The following is a 21,439-nucleotide window of genomic DNA, read 5'->3' on the forward strand; positions in this document are numbered from 1 at the left end:
AAGATGTTGTAAAGCCTTTGAGTTTTGACATTGCAAAAAAAATCATGGGTTGGACCAAATGCATATCTTGAATCAGTGCCAGTGTTGCCAGACTGACAACATAACCTGAAAAATATTGTATTTCTCAGGGTCTCATTGCTGAACCATTCCACAAGAAATATTAAATCAGATTTTGGAGTGGGGGGTTGCATCAAATAAGACCATATTGATGGAACTCTTTCACTTGAATCCCACAGTCTATCAATCGATCTCGATCTACATCAGTTAAATGGAAGAAATATAGCTGGATGTAAAGGTTCATAGCCTGATCTACATGCAGTCATGTCCTGGGTTGCAGAAGAGTTCAGAATATGCAAAACAGCATGAGGCGCAAAAGCTTGGAGCAGGATTGCAGGCCTGAGGCCCCCTAGTGGCGCCAGGCCCTATGCAGTTGCACAGTTTGCACAGTCCATGCGACGGCTCTGTCAGCAGGTGGTAAAGAAAGCTATGTTTATGAACCAAGATGCCAGAGGTGAAGCAGTTATTCTTATGCACATACAGGTGAAAATTATATAGTCTGACAAGTCCAATGCTGATGCTGATGTAAGAGCAGCACTGGAGTCTGTAATCCATCAAAAAGGATTTAGGTGCAGAGTCCAGACTGATTCTATGTAACCATGAATCCAATGCCTGCAGAAATTGGAGGTCATTGGCATATTTGAGCAATGTACTGTGACCAAAGAGCACAAGGTCATCAAGGTCTCTCTTTACCGCTGTGGCACATGTCAATGGTGACCCCTAAAAACCTTGCAGGGTCTCATGAATGTATGCTTTTAATCCTAAAAGGTGAAAGGCAAAAAGATATTGCTATCAGGATGTAACAGAATATAAAAGAAACACAAATCCATCACTCTGTAAACTATGGAGTCTTGAAGCAATGAGGACAAAATAGAATTTAAATGAGGCACAATAGTGTTGCTGCGTGGGAAAAAAAAAAAGCTTTAAGATCTTGGAAGCTGTTACAACCCCAACCCCCTGGTGGATAAAGGGAAGCAACATAAACCAGTTGTAATTGGTTAAAGCAAAGTTATTCATTTTAAAGATAAGGAAAATGATATTTACAAACAAAAACCCAGAGGCAACTCCAAAGGAAATGGGCCTGTGAGTGCTGATAAATCAAAAAACAATCAAAACCAAAAGAGGACTCTCTGAAACTACACTAATTAACAAAAACAATCCAAAAAACAAAACCCTCTCTGCTTAACTAAAGTTGAACATAAACAGCGGATCAGCACCGGCTGTTTCCAGAAGTGGACATCCAGTTTGCCTCGCTGTAAACAGTGATCATTGCTGCTTTTGCTGAGGTACTACATTGTTCTCAAGATGGCCAAACCAACATTAGTGCTGTCAACACATCCACTCTTCTTTCGTTTAAAATAAGATAACACACTTCAGCAACTCCAACTCCTCCCTAATTTCCATATTCTGTGTATACCACCACCAGGGATTTCTCGTCTTCAGGGGTGAGAAGGTGCCTCTGACCATGGGACTATCAGTTATCAGCCCTTCCACTGACTAGGGTCCCCCAGTCTCGGGTGGACTGGGGGACCCTAGACTGCTTGGCTGCCTGCCTCCACCTCCTGCATAGCCTGTCCCATGGCCTCTGTGTTCCACTTTCTTGTCTATCTCTCCCGCTCCCTCAAATGCTTGACGATAGGCATCTGAAAATGCATATTAATTTTTCACAATCAGAAATACATTCAAAATTTGTTTAAAAGGTACATTTCATATTGCAATACCATGCATAGATATATATTACCATGCATATACACAAATATATACACTTTAAACCAAAGCACTCTTGATCTTGATGCACCTGCCAAGGAATTATAAAAATCTCTCTCTCTCCCCCACATTTATACACACCTTACCTACCTTTCTTACTTTAACACCATGTCTTTTTCTTCCTGTCTGTTTTCTCCTTGTCTCCCCCATGACTCGTCTTCTGTCTGTTTCTTCCTGTCTCTTTTCTCCCTGTTTCCCATTTTGTCTCCTTGTGTCTCATTTTGTCTGTCCTTTGCTCTTTCTCTCCTTTCTCTGATTGTTTATCTTTTCAGCCAGGAACATAAACCACACAAGAGTGCAAAGCTGAGTGTAGTATGTCACAACAACTCTGAAATGTGGTTATTATAGTGAAGGTTAATCTTTGAAATCAATGTTTTTGATCATGAAAGCCTCTCCTGGCCTTCAAAACATGAACACAGTCGCTCACTTATTCATGCTCTCTCTCTTGCTCACAAGTGCGCACAGACAGACAGACAGACACACACACACACACACACACACCAAAATTATTTTTATTATATATTAGAACAGGGTCTTTGAATATACTTAATGTGTCCTAGCTTATAAACAAAAAAAAAAACAAAAAAACATTTGAATAGCTACAGTGAACATATTTTAGCATTCAGTTTTTATGTGGACTGTCATGTTCAGATCGGGAAAAGATCAGATGTATATGCTACTGATCCTTTGTCCATCTTACCGTGGCAACAATTTCAGACATCCAACATTTCTGCCTTCCTCCAATTTGACTACACATCATATCAGATGCAATCCCATGTTTTCATTGGCTAAGTATAAAGCTAGATATGCAGGGTTTAAGCAGCACAGTAAAAATACAGACACATTCTCAAGGGTGCCACTTTCTCTCATCATCATCTCATCAAGTAACTTTCACTTTACTATTTAGACGTGTAGAATTCAACATGTAGACTCTTACACATGTATAAATTACTTTGATTTACTATTCAGTTGCGGTCATGAAATTTGAGGCCCGCAAAAAGATGGGAAAGTGTGTCAAGCCGGATGTGTCTGGCTCAGGAACAAATTAGCAAACCGTGTCCAAATAAGGATAACAGCTCTGCTAATTGCACCAAGTCTTGTACAATAGTTAGAAAATAAGTGGGATACATGGGTTGATATCATCTTGAAAGTTAGACACAGCTTTCCAACAATTTGAAGTCAGAGGAAGATAAAAGGTTTCTATCAGTCAGTATGTTAGAAACAGTAAACATAATGTCTTAGATGTTGTGGTGTGTAAGCAGTAGACTTGCTTTGCATGTCAGTCTGAGTGAAAACTAGAGGTTCTTTTCTAAACTCTTAATGTCATAGTGCAGTGTGCTCCCTGTTTGATTGAGCAATCACATTATTTCAATAAATTAATGTAAAATGGATACATTTCAAATGGACTTGTGTTAGAATACTGACTGAGCATTCCTGAGTAACATCAGATATGGGATGTCTATTAAACAAACTGATTCTTTTTTCTTTGAAATAACAATATTATATAATATAATATTACAATTACAATTAATATCACCCATGTGAATGTACTGCGATGTTGTGACACTGTAATGGCCATTGTTATTGGAATGAGCAAACAGGAATGCATGGCCTAGCAAAACTCTAAATCTAGTTTTCAGTGTAATTGAGAGCTGATGATATCCAATAGAAAGGAAAACATGTTTCAAGAACCAGACAATGCATATAACAATGAATAAATAATATATGAAAAAGAGGAATGTCAGAAATGTATTGGTATCAAATAAATTGGATTTTCAGTTTGTGAGAGCATATAAATCCTCAGTCTCTGTAGGAGGCTGGAAAACATGCAGTCTATACCATATGACAGATTTTGTATCAGTGTGGAAGAGGGCAGGTTGGTGTATTGGTGTGAGTATGTGCGTGTGATATGAAGACAAAATAATATATAGGAATGTGTGTATGTGTGTGTGAGTGTTTTACCATCGGATGAAGAATAAAAGATAAAAACATGAGCTACCAATCCCTGTGGCCAAATCATATTGTTGTATATAGATTTTTTTTAACAGCCGATCACTCTCATATCTGCAGATATAATACATGCTATCACGCTTCATGCTTCAGCCAGAATGACTGAAGATCATGGACTGAAATACAGTAGTCTCCAGGATAACACTTCATTGTCTTTTGGATTACTGCATTTGTCATAAATGTATCAATAACATTTTATCTTGTGTCATACAAATTATGACATATTTACTGTTTCAAGCAACAAATATAGAGGTAAAGAGGAGAAATAATAGAGGTGAAATAATACAGTTTTATATTAGTGTGCAGGACATACATGAACATGTTTTAAACCAGCCAGAGTAACCTTGCTAGATGTGCTCTGTGCTGGTGTCAGTGTTCATAAATGTTTTTAATTCTATGGTTGTTATGGTTCGGGCTAAGGAAGGCCATGACCCAGTTGCAGAGATGAAGAAAAACAAAATTTATTGATGAAAAGTACAAACAAAAATTCACCTGAACCAGGGTAAGCGCATGCAAACAAGCAAAAACAGAAAATCACCACAACGGGGAGAAAGTACAAAACAAAGATGACTGGACGCAAAAACTAAGAACAATACAAAAGTAATAAAAATAAAGTAACTCAAAATCACCAGACTACTGGGAGAGACTTTCTACAAAACGCTGAACAAAAGGCAACTATGAAAACTCACAGTGACTAGTACAACAATTCTGGAGAACACTGGAGGCAGGAGGAGCAAGACTAGAGACGTGGGATAACTTGGCAACAAGCTACATGCAACTCTCAAGCCTCTCTCCCGCTCCAACCTGCTGAGAGAGAGTGGAGGAAAAGACAAAGTATCAGAAAAAACACAATGACCCGAGACCACAGCCATAACAATGGTTTCAGGTCATATTAAGTAAAAGAAAAAAAATTCCAGGTGGTAATAAAAACCTTCCACTGAAATGTGTCAAAATTTTTATTACTCAAGACTCAAGACTTAAGTGTTACATTTTAGGAGACCAAAAACCATGCGTATAGTCCAAATGGTCAATTATTTTTTGTGTGTGTATATATATATATATATATATAACTTTGAAAATATTTCTGAATTAACTGATATTTAATTAATATGATTAGTTATTGAGACATACTGTATATTGACTATATATCTCAGTATAAGAATATAAGAATATAATCATTTGTGTGTCCTGTCCAGAGGCTCTCTGGATAACAGGGAAGAGATTTGTCTGTCAGTCTTAGGTGCTGCTGTAGTCGTCACAGCTGGAAGAATAAAACAGAATATTCATAACTCACCCATATTAGTATCACTTTTATGTTATCAATTAATTAAAAACAGAAATGGGATATAATGAAAATGTCTGGATTTTCATTTCATTTCAGTAATAATGGCAGCTGCACTTGTATTATGTTGTATTGCATTATGATCATTATGCAAGATTCAAAAAAAAAATTTGATATGATTTTCTTGCCAAATCAACTTATGCATGCAGTGCATTTCTAAGTGCATATCCAGTAAAACCACAGCATTACAATTACACAGTGTAAATCACATTTCAGCAGCATCATATGATTTGTTGTCAGCAAAACAAATGGCAATAAAAACAGCATCAATAGACTCATTTTAACCTAACTTGTTCATGTTTGTGAGGTGGTCTGAATCAGGTCCAAACTTTCCTGCCACACCAGATGTGTTGCAGTGGATGCAGTAATATGTTAATCTGTCTCTATTTTTCTTTTCTTTTCTTTTTTTTCCCACGTTTTACTTAAAAGTGTATTTGGGGAGGTACAGGGGTCTGCAATCTGGAGGGAAAGTCAGGCAGCACGGCCTGCCCATGGTACATGACTTTACCCCAATGTACCCCAATGTCAGCTCCTGGCAATGGGCCTGGGGAAAGATCATGGTTTAGGTTAAAATAAGCATTGAGTTCAGGTTGAAAATTACTACACATGATTAGGCTACCATCATCGTGATGACAATAATAACCACTTGGTTACAGTAAGGAAACAACCATGGTCAGGGCGTTATCACTTGAACGTTACCATATTGGCTGATGATTCTGCAGTTTTTCGTGGGAGGACAGTCTGGGAAAAATAATAATTTGATAATAACTTAAAATAAAATTTGTTGGACTAAACCTGGTTTACTCACAGCAAATAGTCAGTTTAATCATCATTCTAAATTAGTTATAATGATGTATTAAACTGTACATAACCCTAGCCACATGGCGTTTTTTGTGGACCAAGGACTGTAAACAAACTGTGTTGTTCATATTAGGTTTACTCCAATACTGATAGATTTTTCTGTCCTCATCTGTACCTCAGGTATCATCCGTACAGCAATGTCCAACATGGACCGTGAGACCAGGGACCACTATGCTGTGGTGATTCAGGCCAAAGACATGGTAGGCTCGGTTGGAGGACTGTCTGGATCCACTGTTGTCAACATCACCCTCAGTGACGTCAATGACAATCCTCCAAAGTTTTCACAGAGTAAGTGATCCCTCTCATACACAGAACAGTTTATTTCTGTCAGCAGCAGGTCATCAAGTGTTCAGTCGTCAGTCTAGTAGTCCATGCTGAAGTAGGACTGAATCCATGCTACTGCCGGGCCGAATATCAAAGACAGTTCTGACTGTTCTGAGACTCATCCTGCTGATGAAGTACGTGTGCCCACACTATATGATTAACAGCCTCAACACACACACCCACCCACCAACACACACACACACACACACACACACACACACACGCACACACACACACACACACACACACACACATTTTAGGCTTCAGGCCAGCATGAATACTATTATGCTAATGAGGGTAGTAAAATGTCAAGAAATGTTATATTACCAATGACATGGCAAGTCAACCTACTTATTTAGTACTTACACATTTATTTTTTGTCTCTGATTCAAGGACATGGAAACTGACAAACACAGAAGCACACAAAGAATCATTGTATTCTATGTGCAAGAAACATTTAGAACAATATATGCTCCCACCACAATTTTCTGTAATACAGCCAAATAGAAAACCAGATATCTATCTATCTATCTATCTATCTATCTATCTATCTATCTATCTATCTATCTATCTATCTATCTATCTATCTATCTATCTATCTACACACACACACACATATATATATATATATATATATGTAGAGAGAGAGAGAGAGAGAGAGAGAGAGAGAGAGAGAGAGAGAGAGAGAGAGAGAGAGATAGACATAGACATAGATATTTTTTTTTAAGATTTAAAAAAAGGGGGTAGAGAGTGAACTCATGTCACATTGTCCCTGGCTGAACAATAGTGTGGAAATGATTGGTCATAGTCAGAGAATTGATCCAAAAAATAAGATTAAATTAGTCATTGCTAGGTTTTGTCCAAGGTCAGATCAGACATTGTTGGGGAACCCCAATTCATCTCCACCAGAATACTGTCTTGGCTGAGTTACTCAACAATAGGAAGGCTCCAGCTCAGGTGTACATGCAGTGCTGAACATAACTTACTGCAGTACTTAAATCACATTATTGGATGCAATACAGAATCAACTTCAAAGTTCCAAAGCAATTATTAGTTTGGCCACACAATGTATAGTTGACATGCTCACTACTCTCTGTTGCCTTGGAATTACATGGTTTTATCTGACATTTGGTAAAAATTCAGTTGTTCACATATCCTTATTCTGTGACAATTTATTATTATGTGAGATTATTTTATTATTTTTTTTAAGTTGTAGGCATTTTTGGATGTTTTATTAACAAATCAAAAGGGTTTTATCTACAAGGTCAAACTGTTTTTTGGTTCTATAAGTTTCTATCAGCACTGAATGCACACAAAGAGCCGGTCAGATTCTGCCTCTTTGCCATGCTGCTCAGTTATTGTGAGGACAGGAGAGAAGCGAAAATGTCACATATGTCACCATATGACATTTACAAAAAAACTTTTACTGATGGTTTCATGAAGGACAGTGGTACAAATGGCCCACCCTTTAGTTTGACATTGTTATTGAACATATATCATGCTAACCTCTGCATTGACTGGAACTGACTGTCTTTGGCAAGGCTTCTGATTTCAGATGGTAGTGATGTTAATGCTACTTGCAACTGGTTTTCTAGGCCCTTCACAAAGTCTCCTTCTGAATGTGGTTGCAGCTATTAGCTTGCTTACAACAGAACTAGTCTGCATAACACTCTCTCTGTCAGAAGGTCTTAAGAAAGCTGCCTGCTGGACACCAAAGTTTAGCTGAAGAGTGTTAACTTTATCAAAGTGGATTTGAACTTGCAGCTCATCCAGTTTAGCATGTTTTAGAACTGTAAAGCTTGAGATTAGCCTTCACACTGGCTTGCCTTTTATTTCAACAAAAATGATCTATTTCTCTTGGAATGCTCTGCATCTACTTGCATTTTGCTGACAGGAGCCAAGATGCATTGATGTGATATCAATGCTCTGTGTGTGTTGCATCATTCGGGGACTACTTTGAACGTGTTGTCATTTTCTTTATTGCACAAAAATCAATTGCTTTTCTATATTTATGGATTGCCTTGCAGACAGGATCAAATGGTCTTGGAGGTTTCCTGCCCCTGGCATACTGGATACCAGCATTAGCTGGCTAGCATGGTAGCTAACAATGAAAATAAATTCTTCAGCAAGGTCTAAAACTGAGACTGAATTTGCATGGTAGTTGCACTGGTGTCCGTCATTAGACCATCAACATTGATATATTTTCCAGTGACAGAATGTTTTGGTCCAGCAGAGTCAACAATTCTGATATAAAATCAAACCCGATACTGCCTTTACACTGAAAATCCTTATGCAGAACTATTTGCACACATAAATGTCTCAGGACAGAATATGCAGGTTTGACATGATGTTTCATCCAAGCTGTCTAAAACAGATCTTATTTGTGAGTTTGAATAAGAATCAGAAGTATGTGTGCACATACAAGCAATTTCAAAGAAAGGACATACTTTTCACACAATTTACTCCCATGGATAATGAAATATTCACGTCAGTGACTTTTGTTTGCTTCAAACTATAACGGGATGAAACTGTGCTCTGCAACTTGAACCATATATTCTCAAATAATGGCCTTTAGAACAAAACAGGCTTTAGAACAGGCTTATACTAAAGACAGGCCTTTAATTATGTTCCCCCGTTTTAATTTCCTATAAACACAAGCCTCACAGGTCTTCCATATTTTGCTGCTGACATGTAGCATTTAGTATAATTAATTTTTCCTCTGCACTAATTCCCTAGTACAACAGAGGCATGTGATACTCAACAATCAGCTGTCCTCTGTTTCTGTTTACACGAGAAACTGTTTTTATCCACTCTCACTTGCTCTCAGTTTGGGTCAGTTTATAGCCCTCATATGCAAACAGACAAACTTTACTTGCTATGACCTAGAATAGAGGTGTTCTTGTTCCACCCTGCTAAGTAACAGCAGACTACTGTCCAGTGAGCCCCACCTGCTTATTCATTTGTTTATGCATTCAGAGTCAGAGCAAACATCAGGAAACGGTGAGAGAAGATTTCAGACTGCATGTAAGAAGTCCTATATGATTAGCATTGGGCAGCACAGTGGCGCAGCAGGTAGTGTGCGTTCCTCACAGCAAGAAGGTTGCTGGTTCGATCCCCGGGCGGGGCCTTTCTGTGTGAAGTTTGCATGTTCTTCCTGTGCATGCGTGGGTTCTCTCCGGGTACTCCGGCTTCCTCCCACAGACCAAAAACATGCTCATTAGGTTAATTGGTGAGCTAAAATTGCCCCTAGGTGTGAGCGTGAATGGTTGTTTGTCTGTATATGTCGCCCTGCGATCGACTGGCAATCAGCGTCTGATTGACCCTGACCCTGCCTCTTGTCCATTGACCGCTGGGATAGGCTCCAGCCCCCCGCAACCCCGAATAGGCAGTACAGAAAATGGATGGATGGATGGATGATTAGCATTATTATTTTAAGGTTCAAGTGAAAAAAAAAATCTCGAAATGTTGTGTTGCTGTTGCAGAGAGCTACCAGCTGTATGTACCAGAGCTGGCGCCAGTAGGGAAGCCAGTGGGTCAGATCAGAGCCAGCGATGAAGATGAAGGACAGAACGCTGAGATGACCTACAGCATCACTAATGCAGATGCAGCTGCCATCTTCACCGTCACTACTGATACTGACCGCAGGGAGGGTATCATTTCCCTCAAGCAGGTATGAATCAGAGATCATGGCGCACAGGTCAACACTGATGCTTATGTAAGCACATAATATCTTCTTTAGCTTGTGATTTTTTTTGTCTTTACAACTGTCATGGCAGTTCCTTGATGTATCACCTTTGAATGACTCAGCTGAGGTTTTTTCTGCACAGGGATGCCAGAATGTAACCCTATGTCTTAACATTTGAGGTTGAAACACCCTTTAAGTCACATTGTGTATTGTGCTTTTCAATTGAATTTCAAATCAATTCACTGCTTTGTTCTTGGATGGCTGTGATTGGTTTGTCACATCAATGTAGTGCAACAAAAAATAATAAAACTGGACATGATTCTATTCCAACTGTGGGTAGAAAAGCAATTTAAGGCAGTTGAGTTTGGTAAGGTAAAGTTGTGCACTGAACGTGTTTCCTCGTAATTCTAAAAATTTCCCACTTCTTATATTGCACTCCTTTGCCTCCTTGTGTATATAGTGTATTTTCTTTTAACAGTTAATAACTTTCTGCAGTGTTACTCAACTAACTGGATAAATAAACAGTACATCTTTTATCGAGTTAGAGTTTTTCTGACTGATTAGTATTATATGCTTTCATTAGTGAGTATAAATAATGGGACAAGACGTGATCATTGGAATGAAATTCCACACGGCTCGTCAGCGCCAATAGGCAGTAGCGGTCAATGCGGTTGTGTGTGTGTTTGATATTTGCGGCATTTTTCTTTTGCATTTGTTTTATGTGTTTGTAAGTTTTTGCCTCTGCTTCGTTTCTGTGATTGCAGTAGTTTTCTCTTGCAGTGTTTTTCTGTTGCATTTGTTTTATGTGTTTGTGTGTTTTTGGCTTCGCATCATTCCTGTGTTTGCAGCATTTTGCCGTTTGCGGCACGTTTGCCCTTGTCGGCCACCGTAAAATTCAGCTCAGTAAGCTTTGCAATTTGCAGTAGCTCATTTATGTCGACCAAAAAGTAAGAAATCAGTACATATACAGTTTGATCTTGGAGACTTTTTGTTCCTTGGATTGTGGGCCAAATCCTAAAAGAACAAGATCTCACACTGGATGAAAATGCAAATGTTCATCTGGACTGAGAAAAAACATTACATATTAGTTCATTCTATTTTCTATTATCTTAATTTGGGCAATAATGCAATTGGTGCAAGAGAGACACAGTAGACATTGCTAAAGGGTATATTTTTGCTGACAGTTACTAAAAAACAACTAGTCTAAAGAGGCAGTGGTCTAAGAATTATTTATCATTATTATTATTATTATTATTATTATTATTATTATTATTATTATTATTATTATTATTTATTATTTACATCCTTCTTCTACATCCTTCAAAGGTGCCACGGTGGCACAAGTGGTAACACTGTCGCCTCACAGATAGAAGGTCCCGGGTTTGATTCTTGCCTGGGGCGCTGTGGGCACTGAGGGCCCACAAGCAACCCTACCTGCTGCTTGAGGAAAAAGAGGCCTTTCTGTGTGGAGTTTGCATGTTCTCCCCCGTGTTCACCTAAGGTATCCTCCATAAAAAAAAAAACACTAAAAACATGCAAGAAGATCACCACCTGACCAATGGTGACAAAGAGGAACTGGGTCCCCAGGCACCGCCGTCGGCTGGCAGCCACCGCTCCAGGGGCCTCATGTACAAAGACTTGCGTGGACTGAGACATGACGTACGCTCAAATCCAGAAAATGCCGTACGCACAAAAATATCCAGATGTATGAATCTGTGCGCACGCACGAATCCAAGCACATTTCCTCTGTACATCCCAATCAACGTGGAATTGAGTGCACATGTTGGAGTACCCGACCCCTCCCTGTCCACACCCCTATTCAAATACACAAATCATATTTAAATGAGCCCTGCACCTGGGATTCCCCTCTCTGCACGATCAGAAAATCAAAAAGAATTTCACCGAAAGCGAATTTGAGGAGCTACTCACTGAAGTGGAAGTGCACAAAAATGTGCTCTTTGGCACGCTGTCCTCCGCCGGAGGACCTCCGGCATAAGCAACAAATGGAGGAGGAGTGAGTGGGAGAGTGTGTGAGAGACTGTCAATGCTGTGGGATCAGAGAAGCGGACACAAGCAGAAGTGAACAAGAAGTGGTCCGACATCAAGGTGGATGTGAAGCGTCTGGTGGGGGGATATGCTGTCTGGCAGTGGTATGGCGTGCCGGTGTTCCACATGGGACGCGGCACACCTTCTCGGGACTATACAGCAGCATACCCCAGTCCTGTACAGGCAGACCGATTGTCCTCTCAACGACTGACCGAGCGCGGGAATGGAGGTCATTGTACCTCCGCTCTCATCAGTGTTAATTGTTCATGTGTCTCTGATGTGCACATCCCAGCATCACCTCTAATGTCACCAAAGGATCAACAGCTGTAGAAATGTGCGTACGCCAGCCATGAAGTTGGCGTGAGGCACTTGATACATCTGAACTTTGCCGTGAAAAAGAGCGTACGCCACGTTTTTGTGCGTATGCGCCCTTTACACATGAGGCCCCAGGTCTGCCACAGAGGAAGACTTACCAGGATGGCTTAAATGCGGAGAAAATAATTTCACAAAGCATGGCGTGTGTGCAGTCTCCTCCCTGTAGCATGTGTGTGCAGTGATCAATAAAGTAAATCTTAATCTTAAATTTAAACTTAATCTTAATCTTAATCTTAATCTTAATCTTATAGCAATAGCAATACCACAATGTGAAAATACTCCATTACGTACTGGTCAAGAATTTACTGAGGTTCAATCAACAAAGTTTAGATTTCAAAAGCAAAAGTACTAATTAATCACAATGGCCAGGTAATGAGCGCTTAATATATATTTTGTCAATGCATCATCACAGGATTTGTAGTATAAGTGGAATTATGGTGCCATATTCTTTACTGCACTGCTGTGGGATTGTAGTACAGACATGGTGTGTTTTTTTAATTTGCACCAATAATCAGTATAGGGAAGCAAATGATGACCTTCAGTATGGTCTTGAACCACAGAGCAACTGTTAGTTTTATTCTTAAACAAACAAATAAAATCCAATTAAAATAAAAAAATAAAACTTTATTTTAAAGCGTATGGTTTTCCAGTTTTTTGTGCAGATCAAAATTGTGGTAAGTTACTGTTGGTAACACAAAAAAGAGAGTTGATGATTTGACATTCTGCTCAAGACTCAATTGGATTGGACAACTGAGCTACTTGAGCTACTCATGCACTGTTTTATGAGGTGCAAAGGGCTGAAAAATTTTATTGTGCAGTCACAGTTTGAACAGTTTTCTTCTTCTTTTCACACTAAACACACATACACTAAAGATAACTGTAAGGGAAATGGAATTGGATCAAATCCAGCATGCATGCTGAAATTCTTTGATACAGTCAAGTGTGTCTGATTTTCTCTGCAGCCTTTGAACTATGACAGCAGGGAAGTCTGTGCTCAGCAGGAGTGAGTATTACTGTTTTTTCAGAGCTGCAAGTTAATAATGGTTTTGATTTTTATTGTAGCTTTTCTCTAATCGATCAAAAATGTGTGCTTTACAATTTGCTGCTCAATCACTCATTCACACAAACACTGTGATGGTCCAAGCTACCATTCAATGGGCAGCTTTGCCCAAGGACACATTGACAGGTGGGCAGGAGGAACTGGGGATCAAACTGCCTAGCATGATTAGAGCACAACCTGGTCTTTCACTTCAGACACAGCCATTCTTTCTTATATACAGAAAGAACACTGTGTCAGGATCCTGTCTTATTTTGGCATCTTGAGTTCCTGTTTTATTTTGGTAGGCTGCCCTTGTGTGTCTTAGTTTCTTTACTTCTGTATGTTTCCCACCTCGTTATCGTGATTGTGTCCACCTGTGTCTGTTTAGTTCCCCTGGTCTATTTAAGTTTGTGTCTGTTCCTTTGTCTGTGTGGGAGCATTCCTTTTGCGTGTGGTTTTTCTTGTCCCTGGTTTCTACAGTGAGTATTGTGGCTTAGTCCTGGTTTTCTTTTGGGGGTATTTTGGACTTTGGTTTTTCTGACCTACCTCTTGTGTTTTTGTGATTTTGTTCCTGACTGGGTTTTGTTGGCCTGACCCTTTTTGTTAATAAATCACTTGGACTCAACCTCTTTTGTGTCAAGTCTGCACTCTTGGGTTCACTCCTTTTTCTGACCCACCACCACCGTTCGGTGACACACTGAGTATCCTCCAGAATACCAAAAACAATGATTTAGTCAGACAGAATAGGAAAGACCTCTTACGAATGGGTAAATATTGTTAATAAAATATGAATAACGATTGATTTAAGGGGGTCGTATTGTATATATGAATGTTGGCACAGAAATCTGTGCACATAAATTGCTAAACCAAGTTAATAATAATAATAATAATAATAAGTTAATACTTAATAATAATAATAATATGTTAATAATATGTGTGTACAGATTGATACACTGTGTACACAGATTAATAAACTGTTTAACTGGATTGCTAAAATGAGCATACGGTTTGGTGCAAATTTGGAATTAAGACTTCCAGATTACAGCTGGCAGTCAGAATAAAAGCCTGGAATTGTCATGCTTTTAAAAAAGAAGAATAAAATCCACATAATTGTGTTTTCCACTGACAGACTAAATCTTACCCACCATTTAAAGACTTTGATATGTCAAATAGTAAAAACTCTGGTTACAATTACATACATACTACACACATGCTGTGTGCTAATTATTTCTCTCTGTGTTCCCCCTCCTGATTGAGTAATGTTGCATGAGAGAAGTGTTGGTGGAGGCCAACAGTCCTCTACAGTTCCATATCCAGAAACATAATGACTATCAGGAACAAGGGGTCATTCCCTTGTTATAATGTGCTTAAACCAGTGTTTTTCTGCCGAACACAATTTCAGTGTAACAGGATGGAGTATGGTCTGCATTTCAAACTCAGTCTATAGTTAATTTGTTATGAAACTGTGTTGCTGTAAAGTGACCTGATTCTTGTTGCAGTGTTGGTCAAAATGCTCTGAACATACTTGTGTGTGTACTAGGTTGTTTATAACTCTGTATCTTCAGTGTTTTCCTAAACATTCAACATGTGACTGCTGAATAAAGAAGAAATACACAGAAAAGACTTACTTTATACTTACTTACTTTATTACTTACTTTATAGCTTCCATACGTACTTTGTGTCAGGTGTGTGCGTATTTGAATACAGATAGAGGCCTAACTGACTGGTTAGGTGATTGGTTACTTTCTTACTATATTATGAGCCATGCTGACCTATGTCTGTTTTGTTACGCACATGGAACGCCATGCCCACTTTGAGTGAGCTAATCGAATCTATCTTGCAAATGTGGCACATTATGAAAGATAGAAACACTGTTGTTTCTTCTTGACTCTAACACTTTTTGACCCCCACCCACTTTTTTGTGAAAATCAGTGGTCCATACCAGAAGTCTCATTGTTCCTATGAATGCATTTTGACTGAGTACTCTCACAAATATATTTTTCACTTACAGTTTATGAATGTGCATACACTCAATATCAGACCTCTTTTCACATGCAGTAGATTTCAATATGTTTCTTCTACTTCTACTGTGATCCCTGACAGGCCCTGTATAAATGTAATGTAACTCAACTCGACTCAATTCTCCATTTGACATTGTCCCATTTAAACTGATCATCTTTGAAATGTGTCCTTGGTAGGATAATTTTGATTTCTGTCTCCTCCCCAGCCTTTGAACTATGAGAAAAGAAAGGTTCACACACTCAACATTGAAGGCTCCAACACTTGCCCAGACCCCCACTTCTCCCATCTGGGGCCATTTAAGGATTCCACAACACTGCGAGTCATTGTGGGTGATGTGGATGAGCCTCCTGTCTTCTCCTTGGACTACTACATTATGGATGTGTATGAAAACTCACCTGTTGGCACACAGGTTGGAACTGTGACTGCCGTGGACCCTGATAGCACCAACAGTGCTGTAAGGTAACGGAAACATTGAAGGATGTGATGTGTGTGTAGTTTTGTGTGTGTATATCTGGTAGTATTTGGGGTTTAGTTGTTGGGTCAGAGCTGTGTCACAGTGTGTGGCTTCAGCATGTACAGCAGGTCGACTGAAGAAGTGTTTCTCTTTGCAAAAGCCTCACTTCTCTGAAAATACTCCATTTCCTGCCTGCTTTGTATCTCCCTTGGAACACTAGCTGCACAGAGGAACAAAAGCCATCAGTTTTGATTATTTTAATTTTGTTTCAGGTATTTTCTGTTGCTTTTTATGGCGGTTGACTCAAAATATTACAAGAAGTAAAGCACATATTTGGGGTTGCCAAATTCATTCAAAATTTGGGATTACATTTAAGATGCAATTTTCAGAGGTAGGGTGGGATGATAACAGTACATACAAGAATAACAATAGACCACATGTTTTGTCAGTGTGATGCCACCGCAAAATTTCCTTCAGAATTGCGAGAGCCTTAATTCTGTATATTTCTCAGCCCAACTTGAAAGTAAGTTGTCTATGCAGTAAATGAACCAGATTTTTTCTAACTCCTCCCACTCACAGGTCTATACTAAAGCATAGGGAACAGGGTGTTGTTGAGGATGGTTTACTGAATGGTACTCTTTTTACTGTGAGCTTCATGGTGTCACGGTGTATGGATATGTTAGGGGACAGCTTACTGAAGGTTGTGATGGACCCAACATTGAAACATCCCCAAGAAGCCCTTTGATTCAGGCCTCACATTGGTCTTCTGGAGCAGATCATCAGCAAGGGCCAAAGAGGCATACAAAGGCTTTCTGTTCTCAGCCCAGCAGCTGGTTGCACAACTCCTGATAGACATCTTTCAACAATGGCAGCACTATGGCATTCTGATGGAGACCTGTGAGACGTAGGGCTGTTATACATTTTCACTCAACTTTTTTTCAACACAGTATACAGTATACAGTATACAGCAATACCATGACTATATACTGTCCACTTTATATATGCATTCCCAAAGGAAATGTTTTATCCTGGCACTGTTACTGTCTTTCTATACTCATGTAGTACTTCCGCTGGCACAGAGGTATTTTCGTGCAGCGCACGCAGGCGCACAGCGCACTTGGTATTTTAGTAAACCGAGGCGTACAGAGGTGCGCCAGGATGGGCGTTGTGGCACAATAGGGGAGGTGTCAGCATAATGAGCTGGTGCATTTGGATTTTCGTCCATTTTGGTCTGCGCCGGCAGCACAAAAGTGCGCTGAAAGCTCACCATCCCAGACCTGGTCAACTCTGTATGCCAGCGGCACACCGCCGGGCAAGTGGATTTTCGTAAACCGGTGGAGTTGTGCGCTCACATCACCTCACAGTCAGGTTTTCACAGTGTCTGGCATTTCACTGCGATCAATAATTAGCAACAACCACGATTCAATGCAACTATCTGAGTCAGCACATACAGTCAGACCTAAATTTATATATTTTGATCAGTATCTCATCTGACCACATCGCAAGTGCGTTCGGCACGCATAATGGTCACTCAACCTCACCGAATGTACACAGGTGAAACAGGGATGCGAACTAATTAACGTCGCTGTGCCAACCAGAAACAGCTGTGGCATCCTACAGAGCATATATACTGCATCTATCTCAGAACACTCGAGAGACAGAGAGAGACAGACACATGGAAAAAATGTAAGTGATGATTGTTGTCCGCTATTACCCACGTCATTTCATCCCAAATACAAATGTTATCATTGCAATGCTTAACGTTATCTACAAAGATGGAGTACATCATTGCTTTGAGGAGGATGAGGAGAAGGAGGAGGAGGATTTACCATCTAAGGACCTCATATTTAGACATCAGAATCAGAATCAGAATCAGAAATCCTTTATTTATCCCCGAGGGGAAATTGTTTTTGTTGCAGTGCTCCTTACAAGAATAGAATTAGAATAAAATTAGAAAAAAAAGAAAAGAGAGAGAACTATATATATAAAAAGCAAATATAAAAACAAAATATTTATATTGAGAATATATATATATATAAAAACAAAATATACCACAAAATATAGAACAGAATACAATATATATATATATATACTGAGAAAAAATAAACAATATATACAAACAGGTGTGCAAAGTAATACAAACGGATGTCATGAGACATGAGTGACGTCAGTCTCCTCCTGGGAGAAGTTTGGGCGTTGGACACTTCCCTGCACGGGCTCAGTCATCATGCGCCTCGCCAGCGGCGTTTTTAAAGGTGAAGGTAAAGCTGGTGTGATTGGTGAAGATTGGACTCAGCTGTGTCAAACCCACTCCACGCCTTCTCCCCTCCCTCTTTCCGAGTTGCGCCGCTGGGTGGGACTGAGATGAAAAGGAGGAGGAGATGCGCCGGCGGTGCAGTGCACGAAAATACCAAAGTCTGGACTGCACCTAGTACACCAGTGCGTGAGGTAAGTGTGTGTGTGTGTGTGTGTGTGTGTGTGTGTGTGTGTGTGTGTGTGTGTGTGTGTGTGTGTGTGTGTGTGTGTGCACGCATGTGTGTACATGTGTGCATGTGTATATATAAGTGTATGAGAGCGTGTTTTGTGTATCTTGGGATCAGCAAAAAGACATCATAGTAAAGTAATCATGGTCCTCTTGTTTCTAGGTTGCTGCTGGGGGAAAAAGGAAGAGGAAGAGGTGCCAGGTCTGCAGGCCATCTGATGATGTCAAGACAACCATGACCGTGTGAAATGTGCAAAATTCATTTGCACAAAGCACAGTGTGGTGACATGTCATTCGTGTGCTGTGTAGATGTGTACCAGGTCAAATTGACCCGGGAACATCATTGCTGTTCCTGACAAATGAACATAACAGGAGGGTTAAACAGAGATGGTTACCGTGTTCCACCATAGTACCCCATTACAGTAAATTCTAATATAAGTCTCCTCCTGTATTTCTGGGTCCATACAGCATGCATATTGGAGTCTTTCTCCAGTTGAGAGCATGCCCCTCAGAGACTTCTTCTGGCTGAGCCAACTCACTTCCTGTTGGCTAACCACATACATAAATGGAACAAATTAATTTAATCATACTGCTCATATAGACTTTACAGATTTAAGTTTCAATTCAATTCAATTTTATTTGTATAGCACCAAATCACAACAGAAGTTGTCTCAGGACACTTTCAATATAGAGCTGGTACAGACCAAGCTCTTTTATCTACAGAGAACCAACAATTCCCCCATGAGCAAGCACTTGGCGACAGTGGCGAGGAAAAACTTCCTTTTAACAGGCAGAAACCTCGGGCAGAACCAGACTCTGGGTGGGCGGCCATCTGCCTCGACCGGTTGGGTGAGAGAGGGAGAGCAAGAGAGGGAGAGTGAGACAGAGAGAGACAGACAGAAATGCAGTCAGAGAGAGAGAGAGAGAGAGAGAGAGAGAGAGACAGAGACAGAGACAGAGACAGAGACAGACATGCAGTCACAGTAACAGTGATAGTGGATGTAATAACAGTAGTAGCAGTTGCAGTGGATGTCAGGCAGGGCCAAGGCAGGAGACGCAGCAGCAATCCACAATCCAGATTCAGCCACTGTGGAACCTGCAAGACGACAAAGCACAGAGACTCCGGGGAAGGAGCTAAGTTAGTAACACGCCGTGGTAGGACATGAAAGCATGCAGATGGAGAGGGACAGAAGGACAGAGGAGCTCGGTGTATCTTTGGAGGTCCCCCGACAGTCTAATCCTATAGCAGCATAACTAGGGGCTGGTCCAGGACAAGCCTGAGCCAGCCCTAACTATAAGCTTTATCAAAGAGGAAAGTTTTAAGCCTACTCTTAAATGTAGAGACAGTGTCTGCCTCCCGGACAAAGACTGGAAGATGGTTCCACAGGAGAGGAGCTTGATAGCTAAATGCTCTGACTCCTGTTCTGCTTTTTGAGACTTTAGGAACCATAAGTAGACTGGGAACGCAGTGTTCGAGTGGGGCAATAAGGTACTATGAGCTCTTTAAGATAAGAAGGGGCCTGGCCATTTATGGCTTTGTAAGTAAGGAGGAGAATTTTAAACTCTATTCTAAACTTTACAGGGTGCCAGTGCAAAGTGGCTAGTATTGGAGAAATATGATCTCTCTTCCTGGTTTTTATCAGAACACGTGCTGCAGTGTTCTGGAGCAACTGGAGAATATTCAGCAACAAATTTGGGCAGCCTGATAGTAAGGAATTTCAATAATCCAGTCTGGAAGTTACGAATACATGGACTAGTTTTTCTGCATCATTTTGAGACAAAATATGTCTGATTCTTGCGATATTACATAGGTGAAAAAAGGCAGTCCTTGAAATGTGTTTTACATGGGAGTAAAAGGACATGTCTTGGTCAAAGATGACTCCCAGATTCTTTACAGTGGTGCTGGAGGCCAGCACAATGCCATCCATAACTGCTATGTCATCAGAAAGTGACTTTCTAAGATGTTTAGGGCCTACTACTATAACTTCAGTTTTGTCCGAGTTTAGCATCAGAAAATTGCAGGTCATCCAGGTCTTATGTCATGAAGACATGCTTGTAGTCTAGTTAACTGACTGGTTTCTTCCGGCTTCATTGATAAATATCGCTGGGTATCATCTGCATAGCAAAGAAAATTTATTGAGTGCTTCCTGATAATCTTACCAAAAGGAAGCATATATAAGGTGAATAGAATTGGTCCAAGCACAGAACCCTGCGGAACTCCATAGCTGACTTTAGTGAGCACAGAGGAGTCATCATTAACACGTACAAACTGAGAGCGATCTGACAAGTAGGATTTAAACCAGCTTAGCACAGTTCCCTTAATGCCAATGAAGTGTTCCAGTGTCTGTAATAGGATGCCATGGTCAATGGTGTCAAATGCAGCACTAAGATCCAATAAGACTAGTACAGAGACAAATCCTTTATCAGATGCAATTAGAAGGTCATTTGTAACTTTAACCAGTGCTCTCTGCTATAATGCATCCTCAAATAAACTATTATTGTTTAGAAAGTCACACAGCTTATTGGCAACTGCTTTCTCAAGAGTTCTTGAGAGTAAGGGAAGGTTGGATATCGGTCTATAGTTGGCTAAAACCCCTGGATCAAGAGTAGGCTTTTTAAGTAGCGGTTTTATCACAGCTACTTTAAAGGACTGTGGTACGTAGCCTGTTGATAAAGACAGATTGATCATGTCTAATACTGAAGAGTCAATGAGAGGTAATATGTCTTTAAACAGCTTAGTCGGGATAGGATCTAAAATACAGGCTGATGATTTTGATGATGAAATTATTGAAATTAGTTGGTGAAGGTCGACAGGAGTAAAACAGTTTAAAACTGCGACAGATGGAGTAACAGTTTCTACGGTTTCTGTGTTTGAAGACAAAACAGTACCTGTTGACGGCAGGAGCCGATGAATTCTGTCTCTAATAGTTAGAATTTTATCATTAAAGAAGCTCATGAGGTCATTACTGTTCAGA

General features: G+C 40.0%; 1 protein-coding gene across 1 annotated transcript in view; it reads left to right on the plus strand.

Moving 5' to 3' along the window:
* Nucleotides 1-21,439, plus strand: part of LOC139338461 (cadherin-18-like) — a 252,805-nt gene that overhangs the window by 168,478 nt on the left and 62,888 nt on the right. Inside the window, exons 5-7 of the mRNA XM_070973476.1 lie at nt 6,158-6,325; nt 9,844-10,031; nt 15,734-15,987. Coding sequence (XP_070829577.1) covers nt 6,158-6,325; nt 9,844-10,031; nt 15,734-15,987 — 610 coding nt within the window. The remainder of the gene's footprint in view (nt 1-6,157; nt 6,326-9,843; nt 10,032-15,733; nt 15,988-21,439) is intronic.

This window comes from Chaetodon trifascialis, chromosome 11 (assembly GCF_039877785.1).
Source record: "Chaetodon trifascialis isolate fChaTrf1 chromosome 11, fChaTrf1.hap1, whole genome shotgun sequence".
Classification (NCBI taxonomy): Eukaryota; Metazoa; Chordata; class Actinopteri; order Chaetodontiformes; family Chaetodontidae; genus Chaetodon; species Chaetodon trifascialis.